Source organism: Sinohyriopsis cumingii, unplaced genomic scaffold (genome assembly GCF_028554795.1).
Source record: "Sinohyriopsis cumingii isolate HCF-2022 unplaced genomic scaffold, ASM2855479v2 utg002626l, whole genome shotgun sequence".
NCBI classification, from domain to species: Eukaryota; Metazoa; Mollusca; class Bivalvia; order Unionida; family Unionidae; genus Sinohyriopsis; species Sinohyriopsis cumingii.
In genome coordinates this window covers 567,087-582,500 of record NW_028316261.1, presented here as the reverse complement: position 1 = coordinate 582,500, position 15,414 = coordinate 567,087, and the positions used below count along the sequence as shown (strand labels likewise).

Below are 15,414 nucleotides of genomic sequence, written 5' to 3'. Positions count from 1 at the left end.
CCTTAATTTTAAATTTTTCAATAGTAATTTAGTTCTGAAGACAGCAATATATGACCCAGTATATGAAGAACTGTTTAGAATCAACTACAAGAACGGAAAAATATGTGATACATACCTGTTAGAAATATCACACAATTAACGAAAGCCAGTTAATATGAAAAGAATTTGACACAAAATGTGCAGTGTATATTTACATTGTATGTTTTATTTTGTCCATGATTGTAGAATGCAAAGATCATTTGTAAATAGCATATTACATATCTAATAGTTTAAGATAATAATCAGTAATAAACTATAAACAGGTTGTTTACTTGGGTTTAATCTCTAGACCCAGCTTTGATTATGACCTAAACAGGTGCTATAACTTGAACCAGTTTGGTGTAATTTTCCGTTGGGATGGTTACGTAATATGGCGACATAAGTCAGGTAAGGGATGTGTTGTGAGATAGGTCATGCAGGGATGAATTTTAACATGCATTTATGTATGTTAAGCACACAGTTATTCATTCCTATTCCTATCTTAACATCAGTATTTTAGATGTGTTCAGTTATAATTTGAGAGGATTTATTTGTCTAAATTCTTAATTTGAGCTGCAAAATGCTTACCAGTATTTCGGACAAAATCATTTTTGGATTATTGTGAATTCATCCAAAATATTCTAGATAATAAAAAACTTGTTCTACATCAAGAATGTCAGCACATCACATTCAAGACTATTGTCACATCAGCACATTCAAGGTCGGAATTCATTCGGAACGCTCTATATTTTGCACGTTTGATAGAACGTTTAGGATTATTGGAGTTTAATTCACAATATTATAAGTTCCTCCTCAAGTTTTCTTTTATAACTTAGAGAATACAATTATTTGTTGAATTTTACTAAACTTGGTTTTGCTTTTCCTGTTACATAGTTTAAGACCAAAGAATCGTAACACATACACTTTAACGATATGCATAAATATAGATATGAAAGACACTATTTTTCATAAATTTCCTAGCAGGAATGTTTTTAAAAAATGGAATAAATGGCAGAAATGACATTATATATTGTATACAAAAAATACTCTAATGAAGAATATTATAAATGTGACACTGACATATGTACGCGATATACGCGATGCTAGAGATGTAAAGATGCAGGAATATCAGCTAATTAAAATGGTTTTGTCAGTAGAGTTAACTCAACAGAGGTAACATAGGAGCTGCTTCAAATGCTGATCTATTACGGTATAACAATAGGTGCCAGAAGATGTTTAAAGCACTCGTGACAAAAACCAATATTGGTAAAAATTGATCAGTTATACTGATAGTAATGTCATCAAGATTTGCTTAAGGCCTAATAAGAGTATAAATTACTTTTCGTACTATGCACTAGACTTTTGTTCAGTCCTATATTATACAATATCTATTCGTTTTAGACACGTTGCCAGGAATCATCATTAGTTCCAAAACATGCAAAAGAACATGGCGTGATCTACTCGAAGAGAAAACTTTCAGCCAGCATTCTCATATAGCCAGTTCATCAAAATACTACGAACACAGCTAATGCTACCGTTGTTATTGTTCATTAGTCTAACAAATAATTAGCTAATATTTTAAGGCAAATTTTTAATTTGTGAAACATAATTTATTTGAAGTGAGAGGCGGTGTAAGTGGTATAACGGCATAAGGTGATAGCGAATGAAATCACCTTTACAATACTAGTTATTAAAAGTACAATAATCATGCAAGTCATTATAAACAATGTTTCTTCCTTATATTCCAAGAGTTATGAGATTGTATGTGGCTTTCTTCCTCATACAGTACAATGAGCAGTTGATGTATGTGCAGTAAATAATAAATACAATTATTTGAGACATTTGGTAACACCACTGATTCCTTGTCTTAGATTCTGGTTACATTTTACTCCTTTTCGAACAGTTATTACTTTTCAGTTTCAACACATTGTATTTTTATTGTGTTGAATATTTGCTTTGTTTTCATGGTGAGGTCTATGTTCACCAATCATATTGTATTAATTTTTACCACTATATTTGTATGGGAAAGGGCTTATCTAGTGCTACACGAACTTGCAGCCCGACCACTTTAGCATAATGTAATAAATAAAATATGTTTAAACAATCAATGATACGTTAATGACCATCATTCACATGATAAATGAGGGTGATGTATACCCGAAATTACCTTTCGAGGATTATGATGGAAACCGACGCATAGCTATACCAGTTGAATTAATTATATCCGGTACAGTTGTATTTCACATTTCTCAAACACAACCTTCCTTCTTATCAGGCCTTTTTAAATAAGTTTTAAAATGTAAAGGGATATATCATTCTACGCCAAATGTTACTGCTACTAACATTATTATGTTATTGTTGCTGCTGCTGCTACTACAGCCACTATTATTTTTCCTACTACTACTACTATCGATTCGGTAGCTGCTGCTGTTCTTGTTGTTGCTGCTACTGCTGTAATTATTACTATTCTTTTTTCAACTACTTCTAAAGTAGTAGTAGTAGTAGTAGTAGTAGTAGCTGTAGTTGTAGTAGTTGTAGGAAAATGGATTAAAGGTCGTAATTAAATGTTGTATTTTTATCTTTATGGACATTTACGTATTGTAATCAGCATACTCAAAGGTAACGGCATTACCACCATTACAATTCTAGCATTATCTTCTTCTTGCGCAGAAATGATGCGAATTTGTTACCCTGCATTATATTCACAATTAATTATTTAGTTGTAGTTTTAATGTTATTATGCCTGTTGTTCTGTTTGGTGTTGTTTTGTGTTGTTTCTTATTTTGCTGTTCCTCTGCTATAGTACGCCAAATATTTTCTATAGGATTATGGAGGAATAAAATATATTCTCTTTTATTCTCTTCGTTAACATATCTTCCTTCTTTTGAAAACAATTTAGTCTACATTAAAACTGATGCAGAGAGAGTGTATAATGCAGTATGATTTGACCATGTTTCGAAACGGTTCTCCAGATAAATAGGTAGAAGTTCAATGAGAATAAACATTTAGTTAAATAGTGTGAACTCCATACAATAAAGATCCATACTTTGAATTATAACACACATATGTCGAATAATCAGTGCAATATGGCAAACGCTGTAATTATGGCAAACCTAAACAAAGAAAAAATTTAGTTGTTTTATAAATGTAGCCGCGGAGAGAACATATATATATATATATATATATATATATATATATATATATATATATATATATATATATATATATATATATATATATATATATATATATATGTAGCACATACATGTAAGATGTATGTCTCTAGTTAATGTTGAAAGGTTGTACTCTAGAGGTAAAGAAAAATAAATTACAGTTTGATGCACTAAAACTGCTCCATGATCATATTAATAGCTCATACAACATAGTCCGATTTTATATATTAGTAGATTAACGTGTAAACTCATTACGAATATTACATGGCAACTTTATCATATAATATTTTCCTAAGAATATTTAAATAGTCTGCTCATATTTAAGGAATGTAAAAATAATTTCAGACACCACAGAGTACAGATCACAAGGTGTGGTGGGCTTTATTTAAAACCTGAGTCCACCCATCCACTGAGTCTGAAACAGACAATGACTATTATGCAATTCTGATCTCAAAGAATTCAGCAGGCTGATTCCAATCCGGCAAGTGTAGTTGCTTTGTATTTTAGATCAGTATTAATCCGATTTGTGTAGATCAAGTTGTTCCTTCTTTAGATTTAAATTCGTCTTCATCGCAGTCTTGTTGTTTTGTTGTTTTTTTGTTGTTTTTTTTTTTTTGTCATTAATTATGTTTTTAAATTTAAGATTTGGCGATCGCATTGGATGATGTTTTAACTATGATTTGGTGTTTGCCCAGGCATTTTAGAAACAGCATTGTCATTTCTAACTACCTCTTTTATAAGTGCTTGTACATACTTCTCTACGACAGATTGGTGTATTATTTGTATACATATAGTTTTCTTCACAGGGGTAGTTTGTTTTCAAAATCAGTAAATGCATGTATGTCGGTATCTTTTACATACATCATCTTCTCTATTATCAAACATGGTACATTTGTGGGTCGATCTCTTAATGTTTTCGTACTATTTATATGTTTTATTGTTAAATAGCTCGTCTCAATCTACTGGGTATGTTACCTAAACTGTCTTCGATCTTGTATCGTGTGTCTTGCAAAATCAATTTATAGAAAAGGACTTATTGCAAGAATTCAAGCTCATAACGATAACTGTATAAACATATGCCCCGGAACCATTACCTGAAAAGTATGGGATATTTACAATCTAATAATACACAAGCATATAAATTGCATTGTTTGGTACAACTAATGATATTGGAAATTTCCGCTAAGAATAATCATGTGATATTATTGCCAACAAAAACAGATTATCAAAACTAAAACGATGAAAAGAAGATAATGAAGAAGTACTTTAATAAATACAGAGAATCATTAGACGCATAATATATGCTATACTCATCATATAAAGAATGAAATATCTTCTTGTTAATTAACTGGAAATATTTAGGAAACCCTTTAGTCATTAATTAATAACATTATACAATATATTGGTAATTGCTAAATATATGGAGATAGTTATGTGGTAATTATTCACAATTTTTGGTCATAGTTTGTATTTGCTGTAAGCGCTCAGGTCTCATCACAAATGACATTTCCTCTCTTTGGCAGTCCAGGCAAACTAAGATACTCATATCCATAGTTTTCAGAGCCAGAGTTCCTGCAGACTATCTGTATATTTTCTCTATTTTCAATGTTTGAAAGCGTAATCGTAGACGAACATAGCAGCCTATTGGAACAAGATAAATAATTTGTTGTATCAGAAATGTATAAAGCATAAAAAAGTATTAATTTAAACAAGAATCTCAACGTGGTTAATGTGTTTATAATCACAAAACACGATAACACACACACACACACACACAAACACACATACACACACACACACACACATATATATATATATATATATATATATATATATATATATATAGAGAGAGAGAGAGAGAGAGAGAGAGAGCTCATATCAACTCTGTTACTATACAACTGAACATAACAAATAAATGCACACACTCTGAAAATATAAAACACTAATCGTGGGGGATGGTCATCACATTAATAATCAAAATAATGAATGAATAAGAGACATTCGCATAACAAACTATATCCCGATATAACATTATGGGCCTCAATAAATAATAATATGTAATGGAATGTACAGCCATCAAGCAGTGATACATGCATTTGATTTGCACCCATAAGTCCTAGAGATCATTATTGTCAGTTTTATGTCAATTTTTATAGACACGAGTGTTACTTCCATTAAATAATTCTTCAACGTTACCATGCGCCCTTCATCACAGATGGACAGTTTTATTAGAACTTGTAACGTCACCGAATAAAACCAAATTAAACTTCTAAGGGTACATTTTCCTATACATTCAGCTGTTTGTTTTTTTTTTTGTTTATTTTTTCTTGTTTTTTTTTTTTTGGTAAATGTTGCATTTTGAAAGAGATGCATTTTATAGCTCTGTACTAAGAGAATTTCCTTTCGATTATATTTTCACATTGACGAGCATAGAACGAGAACGACAGAAGATAGTGACGTGTTACCTCATCTATTGTAGTGTATAGGTCCTCCTCTGGTTCTTGATCCAAACATCCGTGTCGAGCGATGTTTAGGATTGGAAACTCTGTGTCAGTAGACTGATCAACACTACTTACTCTCTTGCTTTTTAGATCTTTTAAATGCATTTTTTCCAGTTTCATCCCGTTAGCATGTCCTTTCATAATAGACCAACTGTTTTCCTTGAAACTATACATACTAACCACAGAGTCATCCCTACTTGCCCGTCTTCCAATTATTTGTGATAATTGAATTAAAGTTTGCAAAGATAATGTTTTCCGAATTGGAATCCTAAAATCTTGGTTCTGGCCGAAAAGTGTATGCAAGCTCCTTGATTTTCTGTGCAATCTAGGATAATTTGCTCTCTTAGTGCTTCGATATTCAAGTTCTTGCCATGTTGAGATGGGAAGGAGCCTGTTCCGGATCTCGAAACGTAATACATCTTGACAGACTGCATTATTTACTTGTCCTACACATGTCCGATTCTTCGCTAGAGAACCTAAAATAATTTAAAATTGAACCAGAACAAGATAAATGAGTGTTAGTTTCCTGCAAATATTATTTGTTCTGTAATCAACTCCGAGCCTGTGTATATTCATTTATTTAAAGCGCGAAAGTTTGTCCAAGATTCAGAAGATTAATGTTTTTGTTTTAGAAATCATGTCCCAATAAATGTGAAAGAAAATGAGCAACATGTCATCATAAAATACCAAACTTTAATAGTGAAAATATAGAAGATAATCAAATACATTCTTTTTAATCTATTCATAATCTCTGAATGTAAGCTTTCTTACCTTTATGATGTTTTATATACTTTATACAAGTATTAAAAAAGTTTAAGGTGGCCATATTTCCAATTATTGCATAAACACTGGCTTCGCTAGTATCATCAATATATTTATATAATTTATGGTATGGAAATAAATGCAAGTAACTAAAATATATAGACGTTCACACTGAGATACTATAGCAGTTAACCTCTTTTACCCGTTATATCATGCTCATTTATATTATTATCCATTATTACGTATAACTATGCAAATGAATTGCAGACTTGATGATTGATTATAATATTTCCGGAGATTCACTGGTTAGACACATCGAATGTAGCAATATCACTAGATCAAGAGTTTTAACCGTTAATGAAATATTCAGAAGTTTCTTACATTCCTAATAAAGTATGTCATGTAAGATCCATAATAAAAAAAAGTCTGCTGAATGCAGGCACATGATCATCAATCGCGCTAACGAGTGATCGTAACCCATAGATCAGACAAGGGAATTTTAGGATTGCCCTGAATTGCTAGAAATGATTACATTCACTGAATGTATAGAGGGTTATTGCTGTTGCATAAAGTTACAATATTTAAAAACATATCCCGTATTTTATATTATTGTAACGCCTCATTTTCTTCAAGCATTTACATCCTGTAAACCATGTAAACAAGAACACGTGCGTAATTTAATTATAGAGTAGTACTCGTAACACACATTAAAAATATTTACCCCTATGTTTGACTAGAATTACAAATCCAGCGATGACCAAGACGAAAGCACCTAAGACTATTCCTATTCCGAGAAGAACTTGCTGGGGATCTGAAAGAAGACATGCGTATTGTTAGATGTTGTTAATCGTAGAAATATTGGAATTAATATCAAAACAATATGGAGAGTATATTTTATTTCATTGGTAGCCTTATGAATTAGCCTGTATGTATAATAACACAATAGCAAAATTGCGTTGAGAAATATTGGTCAGCTATACGTCTGACAAATAACTGTGCATCACCTGATGGGTATATTTAGTGTTCTGACAATTGACCATTTGAATGTAAATATAATTTGATATACAAATACCCAGGCTGGTCCAATGGTAGGATTGGAACAGTCGTGAGTCACCGCCTACTTCCTTTTGAGCTATATGGAATAATATTAGAGTAGAATGAACACTTGAAAATGTGCATGGATCATATATGAACAATTATGTGTCAAAATGCGATTTGTTTATAGATAATCTATTCGCAGTAAATAAAAGTATTCTCTTTACCATTTGTGTCACATACTTCGAGTCGCACTACACAAGTTAAAATCTAAACCAAACCAACAAATAACATAACAGCTGCCAAAAACTGCTGCAAATATTTTCCTCAACTTACTTCTGTGGTGTAACAGCAAATAAAAGTAAATGCATGTGTGTATTAAAATGATATTGAAAGGTTCAAACTCAATCAGTTATATTTATCTGTCTATCTATCTATCTATCTATCTATATATATATATATATATATATATATATATATATATATATATATATATATATATATATATATATATATATATATATATATATATCTGTCTGTCTATCTATCTATCTATCTATATATCTATATATATATATATATATATATATATATATATATATATATATATATATATATATATATATATATCTTTACACATATTGTCACCTTTTGAAAGATGCAGTAAAATGGGATGAGATTTTGCTGTCACATTTGTTTCTTGATTTCTAGCAATGCAAATATACTCTCCAGCCATTCTTGAACCAAAGCTCCCTATTTCGAGTTCCGAGTTCTCGCTGTTGATATATCCATCCCACTTAAAAGTGCAAACTGGGTTACATTCTGCATAACACTTTAAGCTGACTTTGTCATTTTCTTTTAAGTAAATTTCGTTTTCTTTTGTGCTCAATGACACGTTGTAAGGCCCGTCTACAACAAGGGAAAGAAACATTATCAATTATTCTGTGTCAGGCTGAAACATATTGTCACCTTTTGAAAGATGCAGTAAAATGGGATAAGATTTTTGACGTCGCATTTGTTTCTTGATTTCTAGTGATGCAAATATACTCTCCACCCATTCTTGAACCAAAGCTCTCTATTTTTAGTTCCGAGTTCTCGCTGTTGATCTATTCATCCCACTTAAATGTGCAAACTGAGTTGCATTCTGCAGAACACTTTCAGCTGACTTTGTCATTTTCCTTTAAATAAATTTCGCTTTCTTTTATGAAAACATTAATCGTTACATTTACATAAAATAATCACGCATACTATTGTATTTTCAGCAGATAGTGGTTTACATATAAGAAATGCGCGATAATAGGAATAAACCAAGGAACCCTAAAATATGATGGTGGAGAAAAACATGATATGGTACCATACAGACTTTCATCTCAAAATACCATTGCATATATAATTTTTGGTCAGGGTTATTAGTCAATTGTCGCCAAATATCAATTTATATGCAAATTGTATTTCGTTGGTTAATTACAATATGATTATATTTACACCTTTCAAAATTGAGATCAGTTCCTTTAGCAGATTGATTCCATTATCGTATGTTTTTTTACAATTATGAACAGCTAAAATGTTTTTTTGCATTGCAGCATCTAATATGATATTATTTATATCAATCATAAATAGAATGCGACCTATATTAGACCTTCCCAGAACGTCATGAGTAAGTGTGTTGAACTTAAAATAATAATCATTAGCTGAAGCAATTTGTTAACAATTTTCGAGATGTAATACAAACAAAGAGAGCGAGGAATGTGTGCATGTGTACACAGAGAGTCCTTTAACTTGAATACCATAACAGATAATTCAAGACCTTTATTAAAATCAAGAACAACTGCTCATATTACATCGACATTATCAATATCATGTATATCTATTCCTCTTTAACAGTTTAACAACAGTAATGTCATTCGGAAACATGATTATGTGGTATATAAAATGTCATATTTTGTTAAGTAACACTATAATTGGCGGCTAGATTGTTTTTCAAATAATTTCAAAATATCGGGAAGGGTTGATATGAGTCTTTAGTTAAAAGCCGTCAATATTACTTCCCCGTTTATATATGAGATTAACATTAGCTACTTAGAATGTTTGCGATAAGACACCAGTTGAGATACAATTGTCTTTTAACTCGTTGATAGATTAGGCAACTACACAGGCAAATATTTTTTAAGAATGTAGGGATTAATGCTTTAGGATTCAAACTGAGAATATGTTAACAACCGTCTTTGAATGATATTAGTAAGCTAGTTAATTGTTATGGGTTTTCACTTACAAATAGTCTCAAATTGTCATATTTATTTCTGGATGGGGATTTTGTTAGAATACGCTTCGAGACAGAAATAAAAGGACGATTAAGTTGTTCAACAATATTAAGAAGATTAGTAAATATTATATCACATACGTGTATTTAATTGAAAATGTTAGTGTTTGTCTCAGTGGTGGGACAATGAAATTGATTCTAGATATGCTTGAGATCTTTAAGTTCGGATATTAATTTGAAAAAGTTATTTCTCTTACTTTGTATAGCAAGATGGTTTGATTCTTTCTATCGTGCTTATAGTTTTTCGTCTTCTAAAGGATGAAAGTATTACTCAAGAAGTTTTAGCTTTCGTTACACGTTTACTTTTGACCTTTAAAACATGAAATCCAGAATACAAGTTTGTAAGCCATTGGTCAATACTGTTTGAAGAAGCAGAGGTAAATAGCACAGTGGCACGTTCAGTTAGAAAGCCCATGAAGTGAGAAGTGTTTATAGGTGTTTGTTTTAACTACTGACGACATCCCCTAGTAATAAAATAGTAATAATCACTTACTGAGAATGGTCGTACAAAGCAATCAATTGATCAGAGCCATGTCTATGATCAGTGGTAGTTAAAGAATGAGATGTAATTCTGAACATCGATATGATATGCTGGTGTAGATCAAACAGTTGCAAGAGTTTCGACCATCTCTTACCAATATATGGAAGAAAATATATAGTGAAAGGTTATAGGAACTCATATCTAAGTAAACATATTTGAATGAAACTGACATTAGTCAGGTAAGCCAAACACCTATCCTCAATTACGGACAAAGGTCAAGAAAACAATACAAATTGAATATACTTAACCATACATATAGTTTCGATGTGATGGATCCCATAGTGGGTACATTCTGCTGATTCATGTACCGATCTAGTTCTGTTTATATTTCCATTCCAGGTTCAGCAACGTTTCACATAGCCCTAAAACATTAATTTTGTTACTGGGCCAGGTATAACTTAATTCCATCAGATTGTATCTCTAACTGTATGCGTTCAAATTCATGATGTGCATTATTTTCTATCACAACGGAAACCTTAAAAGAAGAGCAACACTTATTTAGCTGGATTTCAAAGTAGCTTTCATATGTAGTAGACACATTAGCACGTGCGATTGAGACGTTTATAGGATGTGGAATGAGTGTACCAATATATGCACACTGAAGTCGTAACATGTCGAGTAAATTGCTAATTTGATGGTCAGACTTACATAAACGTTAATATTGTGTATTAATACATAAAACGAGTCAATATTAAGTAGCCGATTTTCCAAGAAAAGATACATAAATTTACTGTCTATCATAGCATTTGTCCATTCCGTATTTTAAATGTTTTGATATCGAAAAGTAAAACTTCAGAAAGTCTGTCCAGGTATAAAAAAATGATATGAAATGTTAAGCTTCATGCGTGAAGCATGCAAAGACTAAAAACTACTTACAGTATGGGTCTGGTGTGTAAGCTTCACTTTCTACACAATAGCTGCACTTTGTACATACTTCACAGGAAAACATGTTTAACTTGTCTTCCATTGTTACATTTTCAATTGTCAGAATAGATGATCTGGCACATATGCGTTCCGTACAATTTATATATGACCCATTTAGTTTCCACCTGTACTTAGTTTCCACGAGATCCCCGGCAATATTACATGATAGATTCATAGGCTTATGCAAGGTCGGACTTGGGGATTTCACAATTTGGGCCATGTCTGAAACACAAAATTAAATTAAAATTAAACAAATTTTGGAGAAATGTACAAATGTATTAGAGACAAAATAATATTTTATTCAAGTCTTTAATTCGTCACTGAAGGCTCATTTCACATTTTATTTATTAGTACTATACCAAAGTCAGCGACCTGAGACTCAAATCTGGTTTTGCATGTCAAAGCGCCAGTTGATTACTAAGTCAAGCTGAGTTATTTGTATTTCAAATTCGTTTTGCTGCATTCTTTGTTTCAAAGTGGTGCTTTACAATTGTAGCAATTTGTTACCTGTCCAAAATAGTCAAATCTCTATTTTAAAGTAAACAGAATTCAAATAAATATTTCAGCTAAACGTACTAATATGATTGCGTGGATGTAAAGCGTGTCAATAGCGATTGCTCTATCTTCAAACAACGGACGCACAACAACTAATAATCATTACACATAAAAATAACTTTTTTACATTTAATATAAAGCAAATTAATTGCAGGGAACTTGCTGAGGCACAACTCTACAACAAACTAGTATGCTCAATGTCAACAAATTACTACTGGGTAAAAAAACACAAATATAAAATAAACACAAACAATAACTAAATGTGCATGTTTTGAATAGTGAAAAAAATATTGAATTATTATGCAATTGTATTTCCTTATCCTCAAAATGTTGAAACAATAACAAAAAGCTGTAAGAGATATGTTCATACGTTTATGTTCATTAACAGGTTGCTTTAAGTATGTGTAAGTCCATGAATAGGATCATTTAGATATGTGTATGTCCATTAACAGGCTGCTTTAAGTATGTGTATGTCTATGAATAGGATCATTTAAATATGTGTATGTCCATTAACAGGCTGCTTTAGGTTCGTCTATGTCCATGTTTTAGGTATGTGTATGTCCTTGAACAGGATCGTTCAGATTTTGCATGTCCATTAAAAGGCTGCCTTAGGTATGTGTATGTCCATGAACAAGATCATTTAGATATGTGTATGTCCATTAACAGGCTGCTTTAGGTATGTGTATATCCATGTTTTAGATATGTGTATATCCTTGAACAGGATCGTTTAGATTTTGTATGTCTATTAACAAGTTGCTTTAGGTATATATATATATATATATATATATATATATATATATATATATATATATATATATATATATATATATATATATATATATATATATATATACCCATGCTTTAGGTATGTGTATGTCCATCAACAGGATACTTTAGATAATTTCTTCACCATCTACGGTATATCCGTCTTTTGGAATAGTTTCTCTGATATTATGATGTGTGCTATTATCTTGTACATACATATAAAACAAATCTAAACACAGGAAGAATTTTTTATTTTTTTAATTATTGTGCCTTAATAACTGTTGTTATTTGTTTTAGCACCGATTTAAAACTAACAAAATGTTCCTTTTTGTTCATATTTCTCTCACCCTCTCATTCAATCAATTAATCCATAGATGCTCTGAATACCGTTAAGAAATGTCCATAATCATATTTAAACATCGATTTCGTATTGATCGGTCGTATAACAAGATATTTTAAAACTTGTTTCCGTGGGGAAGTTACATTCTTTCTAGTAGGAGAACAATTTTAGGCGAGAAAAAGTCGTCCCGGCAAGAATTATATAAACAAATGGACTTTTCCATTATTTTATTATCATTCTAATAACGCTCTTTGATGTTCGGTTTATCGCGAACCATTCCATTTCGATATGTAATTGTACAGACAACTCGAGCAATATAATAAATATTGAAAAGTTGCACGCATATTTAAATCCTTTCTTACTTAATATAGGGGTAAAGCGCTCACCGTTACGGATCACTGCCATCTCACCTCTGTCTGCGTAGGTTCGAGTCCAAGGCTTGGCTAGCGTAGGTACGTGGGAAAGCCTGCCAGTAGCTTCTCGTGGGTCGGTGGTTCTTCCCTGGGTTTTCCAGGGTTCTTCCTCCTTCAGTTATACTGGCCGCCATGTATAGCCTATCTTGTGCTGAAAAATGGCGTTAAACCCTAGAACAACAACAACAACAACAACAACTTAATATAGGGGCAAATAAAATGACTAAAGTACGATTGTACAGCAGCTAGGAACTCGTTAAAAAAATAAAAAATGAAAATAAAACTATAAACACAATTCTTGTACTTCACGATTTGGTATATTATATATATATATATATATATATATATATATATATATATATATATATATATATATATATATATATATATATATATATATATATATATATATATATATGTATGTATGTATGTATTCTCAACGAATTTGTTTTTGACCCGATTCGGATCCTTATAATTAAATTTGTTGTCTCTTTTGACAAAATACCTATTACTGTCAGCTGTTTGGTGACATTTCTTTCACTCCCAGTCCCATACTTTATCAGCCCCGTGAAGTTCTCACTATTTGTCTTCGTTATGTTGTCCAAACTGACAGATAAGACGTATTGTTTCTCACGTTCTATTATTTCGCAATTTACAACGTAATTGCTCACATTTTCACAATTCTTATCCTCCACATTGGCGATTGTGATCCCTCTGGTGTTGAAAACCGTTATTGACGTGGTATGACTCTCTGGCGTTGAGTATCCCAGTATCCATTCCAATGTTGCATTGCATCCAGCGATGGCATAGACCTTATCGTCTGAAACAAAAGTGTGTATTCAAATTGCTTTCACAGAGTTATATTCAACTACTTTCCGAATCTTAAATGAGGTTATAATATGGTTCGAGAAATATACAAAAGATAGCAAATTTATTTCTTTGAGAAAAACAAATCGTTCATTTCTGTAATCGGTCATGAAGGAATTAAAAGTGTATTTATGGTCTATATACGTACCACTGCATACATGTTGCACTCTCATAAAACCAAGGTATATGCCTAGAGTCATTAACTGTATGTGATGCATTTTCTTAGTGGTATTCAAAGTGAAATAAGGATGCTTTAAAGAACATTTTCATCATTTATATATTTTCCTCATTCTGAACAGAAATCGATATGAAACTGTACCCCACTGAGTCATGGGAAACAAAGAGGCAAACTGTTGTTTCCTTTTTGACATGATAACAATAAGAAGCAAGATGATAAATGTTGATATCCATAAAATGTGGAAGACATTATATCTTGTTAGACATTACTCATACATATCAACTCTTATGTCAAATATTTTGATTGTGTTCCAAAGCAGGACTATTTTTCGTAATATACGACTGTGCACGACTTTCAGCTTAATATTTGATTTATTTTCAAAAGGATTAAATTTTAAAAAAACTGTGCTCCATCAGATACACAGATTGTATCATACAATACTCATTATATACGTAAAACATAAAAAGCTTTAAGAAAGGAAATCAAAATGCACAAAAATGTTCTAGATTACCTTGATCGCCAAAAGAGCGTGAAAACAAAGTATGTCCAGGTCCAGATTCTGGCAACCACCTAAACCGTCGCCTCTACCACACCAACGCTACAGATTGTTAATAATTTTCAAACACTTGCTTTGAAAAAGCCAAAATAATACCAATAGCTGTAGAAACAGTAGCACCTTTTCCTTAGGACAGCAGTTGTTTTTCTTTTCATTTATTGGTGAGTTTACTTTCATTTTTTATTCGATGTTATTAATATTTTTATCTGAAGTTACTTTCTGTTTCTCTTAAACGGTCGACCAGTTGACTTTTAACTTCCCGATCAGTCATTTAATTTAACTTTGTTTGCTTGATAATATTCTTTAGCAGCGTTTATCAGTTTCTTGGTATTGCTGTCAAGCATATGAAGATCTGTTTTCAATGATTATATTTCTGAATTGACAATATCAACAGCAGTTACATATCCTCTTAATTCTAATGCATCTTGATTATTAAACAATCTACGAACATTTCTGTCTCTAGTCT

The 15,414-nt window shown here is 31.6% G+C and overlaps 2 protein-coding genes across 2 annotated transcripts in view; one reads left to right on the top strand and one right to left on the bottom strand.

Moving 5' to 3' along the window:
• Positions 1 to 2,872, top strand: part of LOC149770150 (uncharacterized) — a 39,006-nt gene extending 36,134 nt beyond the window's left edge. Inside the window, exon 9 of the mRNA XM_089949333.1 lies at positions 1 to 2,872. This exon is cut by the window's left edge and continues 206 nt beyond it. The gene's annotated coding sequence lies outside the window, so the exon portion shown is untranslated.
• A 1,570-nt stretch (positions 2,873 to 4,442) lies between these two features.
• Positions 4,443 to 14,467, bottom strand: LOC149770149 (uncharacterized). The gene is made up of 7 exons (XM_089949326.1): positions 14,363 to 14,467; positions 13,853 to 14,167; positions 11,227 to 11,496; positions 8,138 to 8,398; positions 7,176 to 7,265; positions 5,657 to 6,168; positions 4,443 to 4,832 (listed from the first exon to the last, which is right to left on the bottom strand). The coding sequence occupies exons 1-7, from the start codon at positions 14,430 to 14,432 to the stop codon at positions 4,794 to 4,796; spliced, it is 1,557 nt and encodes a 518-aa protein (XP_089805452.1). The 5' UTR covers positions 14,433 to 14,467; the 3' UTR covers positions 4,443 to 4,793.
• Between the last annotated feature and the right edge of the window lie 947 nt (positions 14,468 to 15,414).

Excerpts from the sequence above, each read along its gene's own strand:
- LOC149770149 (XM_089949326.1), bottom strand. The coding sequence starts at position 14,432 with ATGCATCACATACAGTTAATGACTCTAGGCATATACCTTGGTTTTATG. Across the intron at positions 14,168-14,362 it reads AGTGCAACATGTATGCAGTG|ACGATAAGGTCTATGCCATC; the intron begins GTACGTATATAG and ends CTTTTGTTTCAG. Across the intron at positions 7,266-8,137 it reads TTTACTGCATCTTTCAAAAG|ATCCCCAGCAAGTTCTTCTC; the intron begins GTGACAATATGT and ends GTCTTCTTTCAG.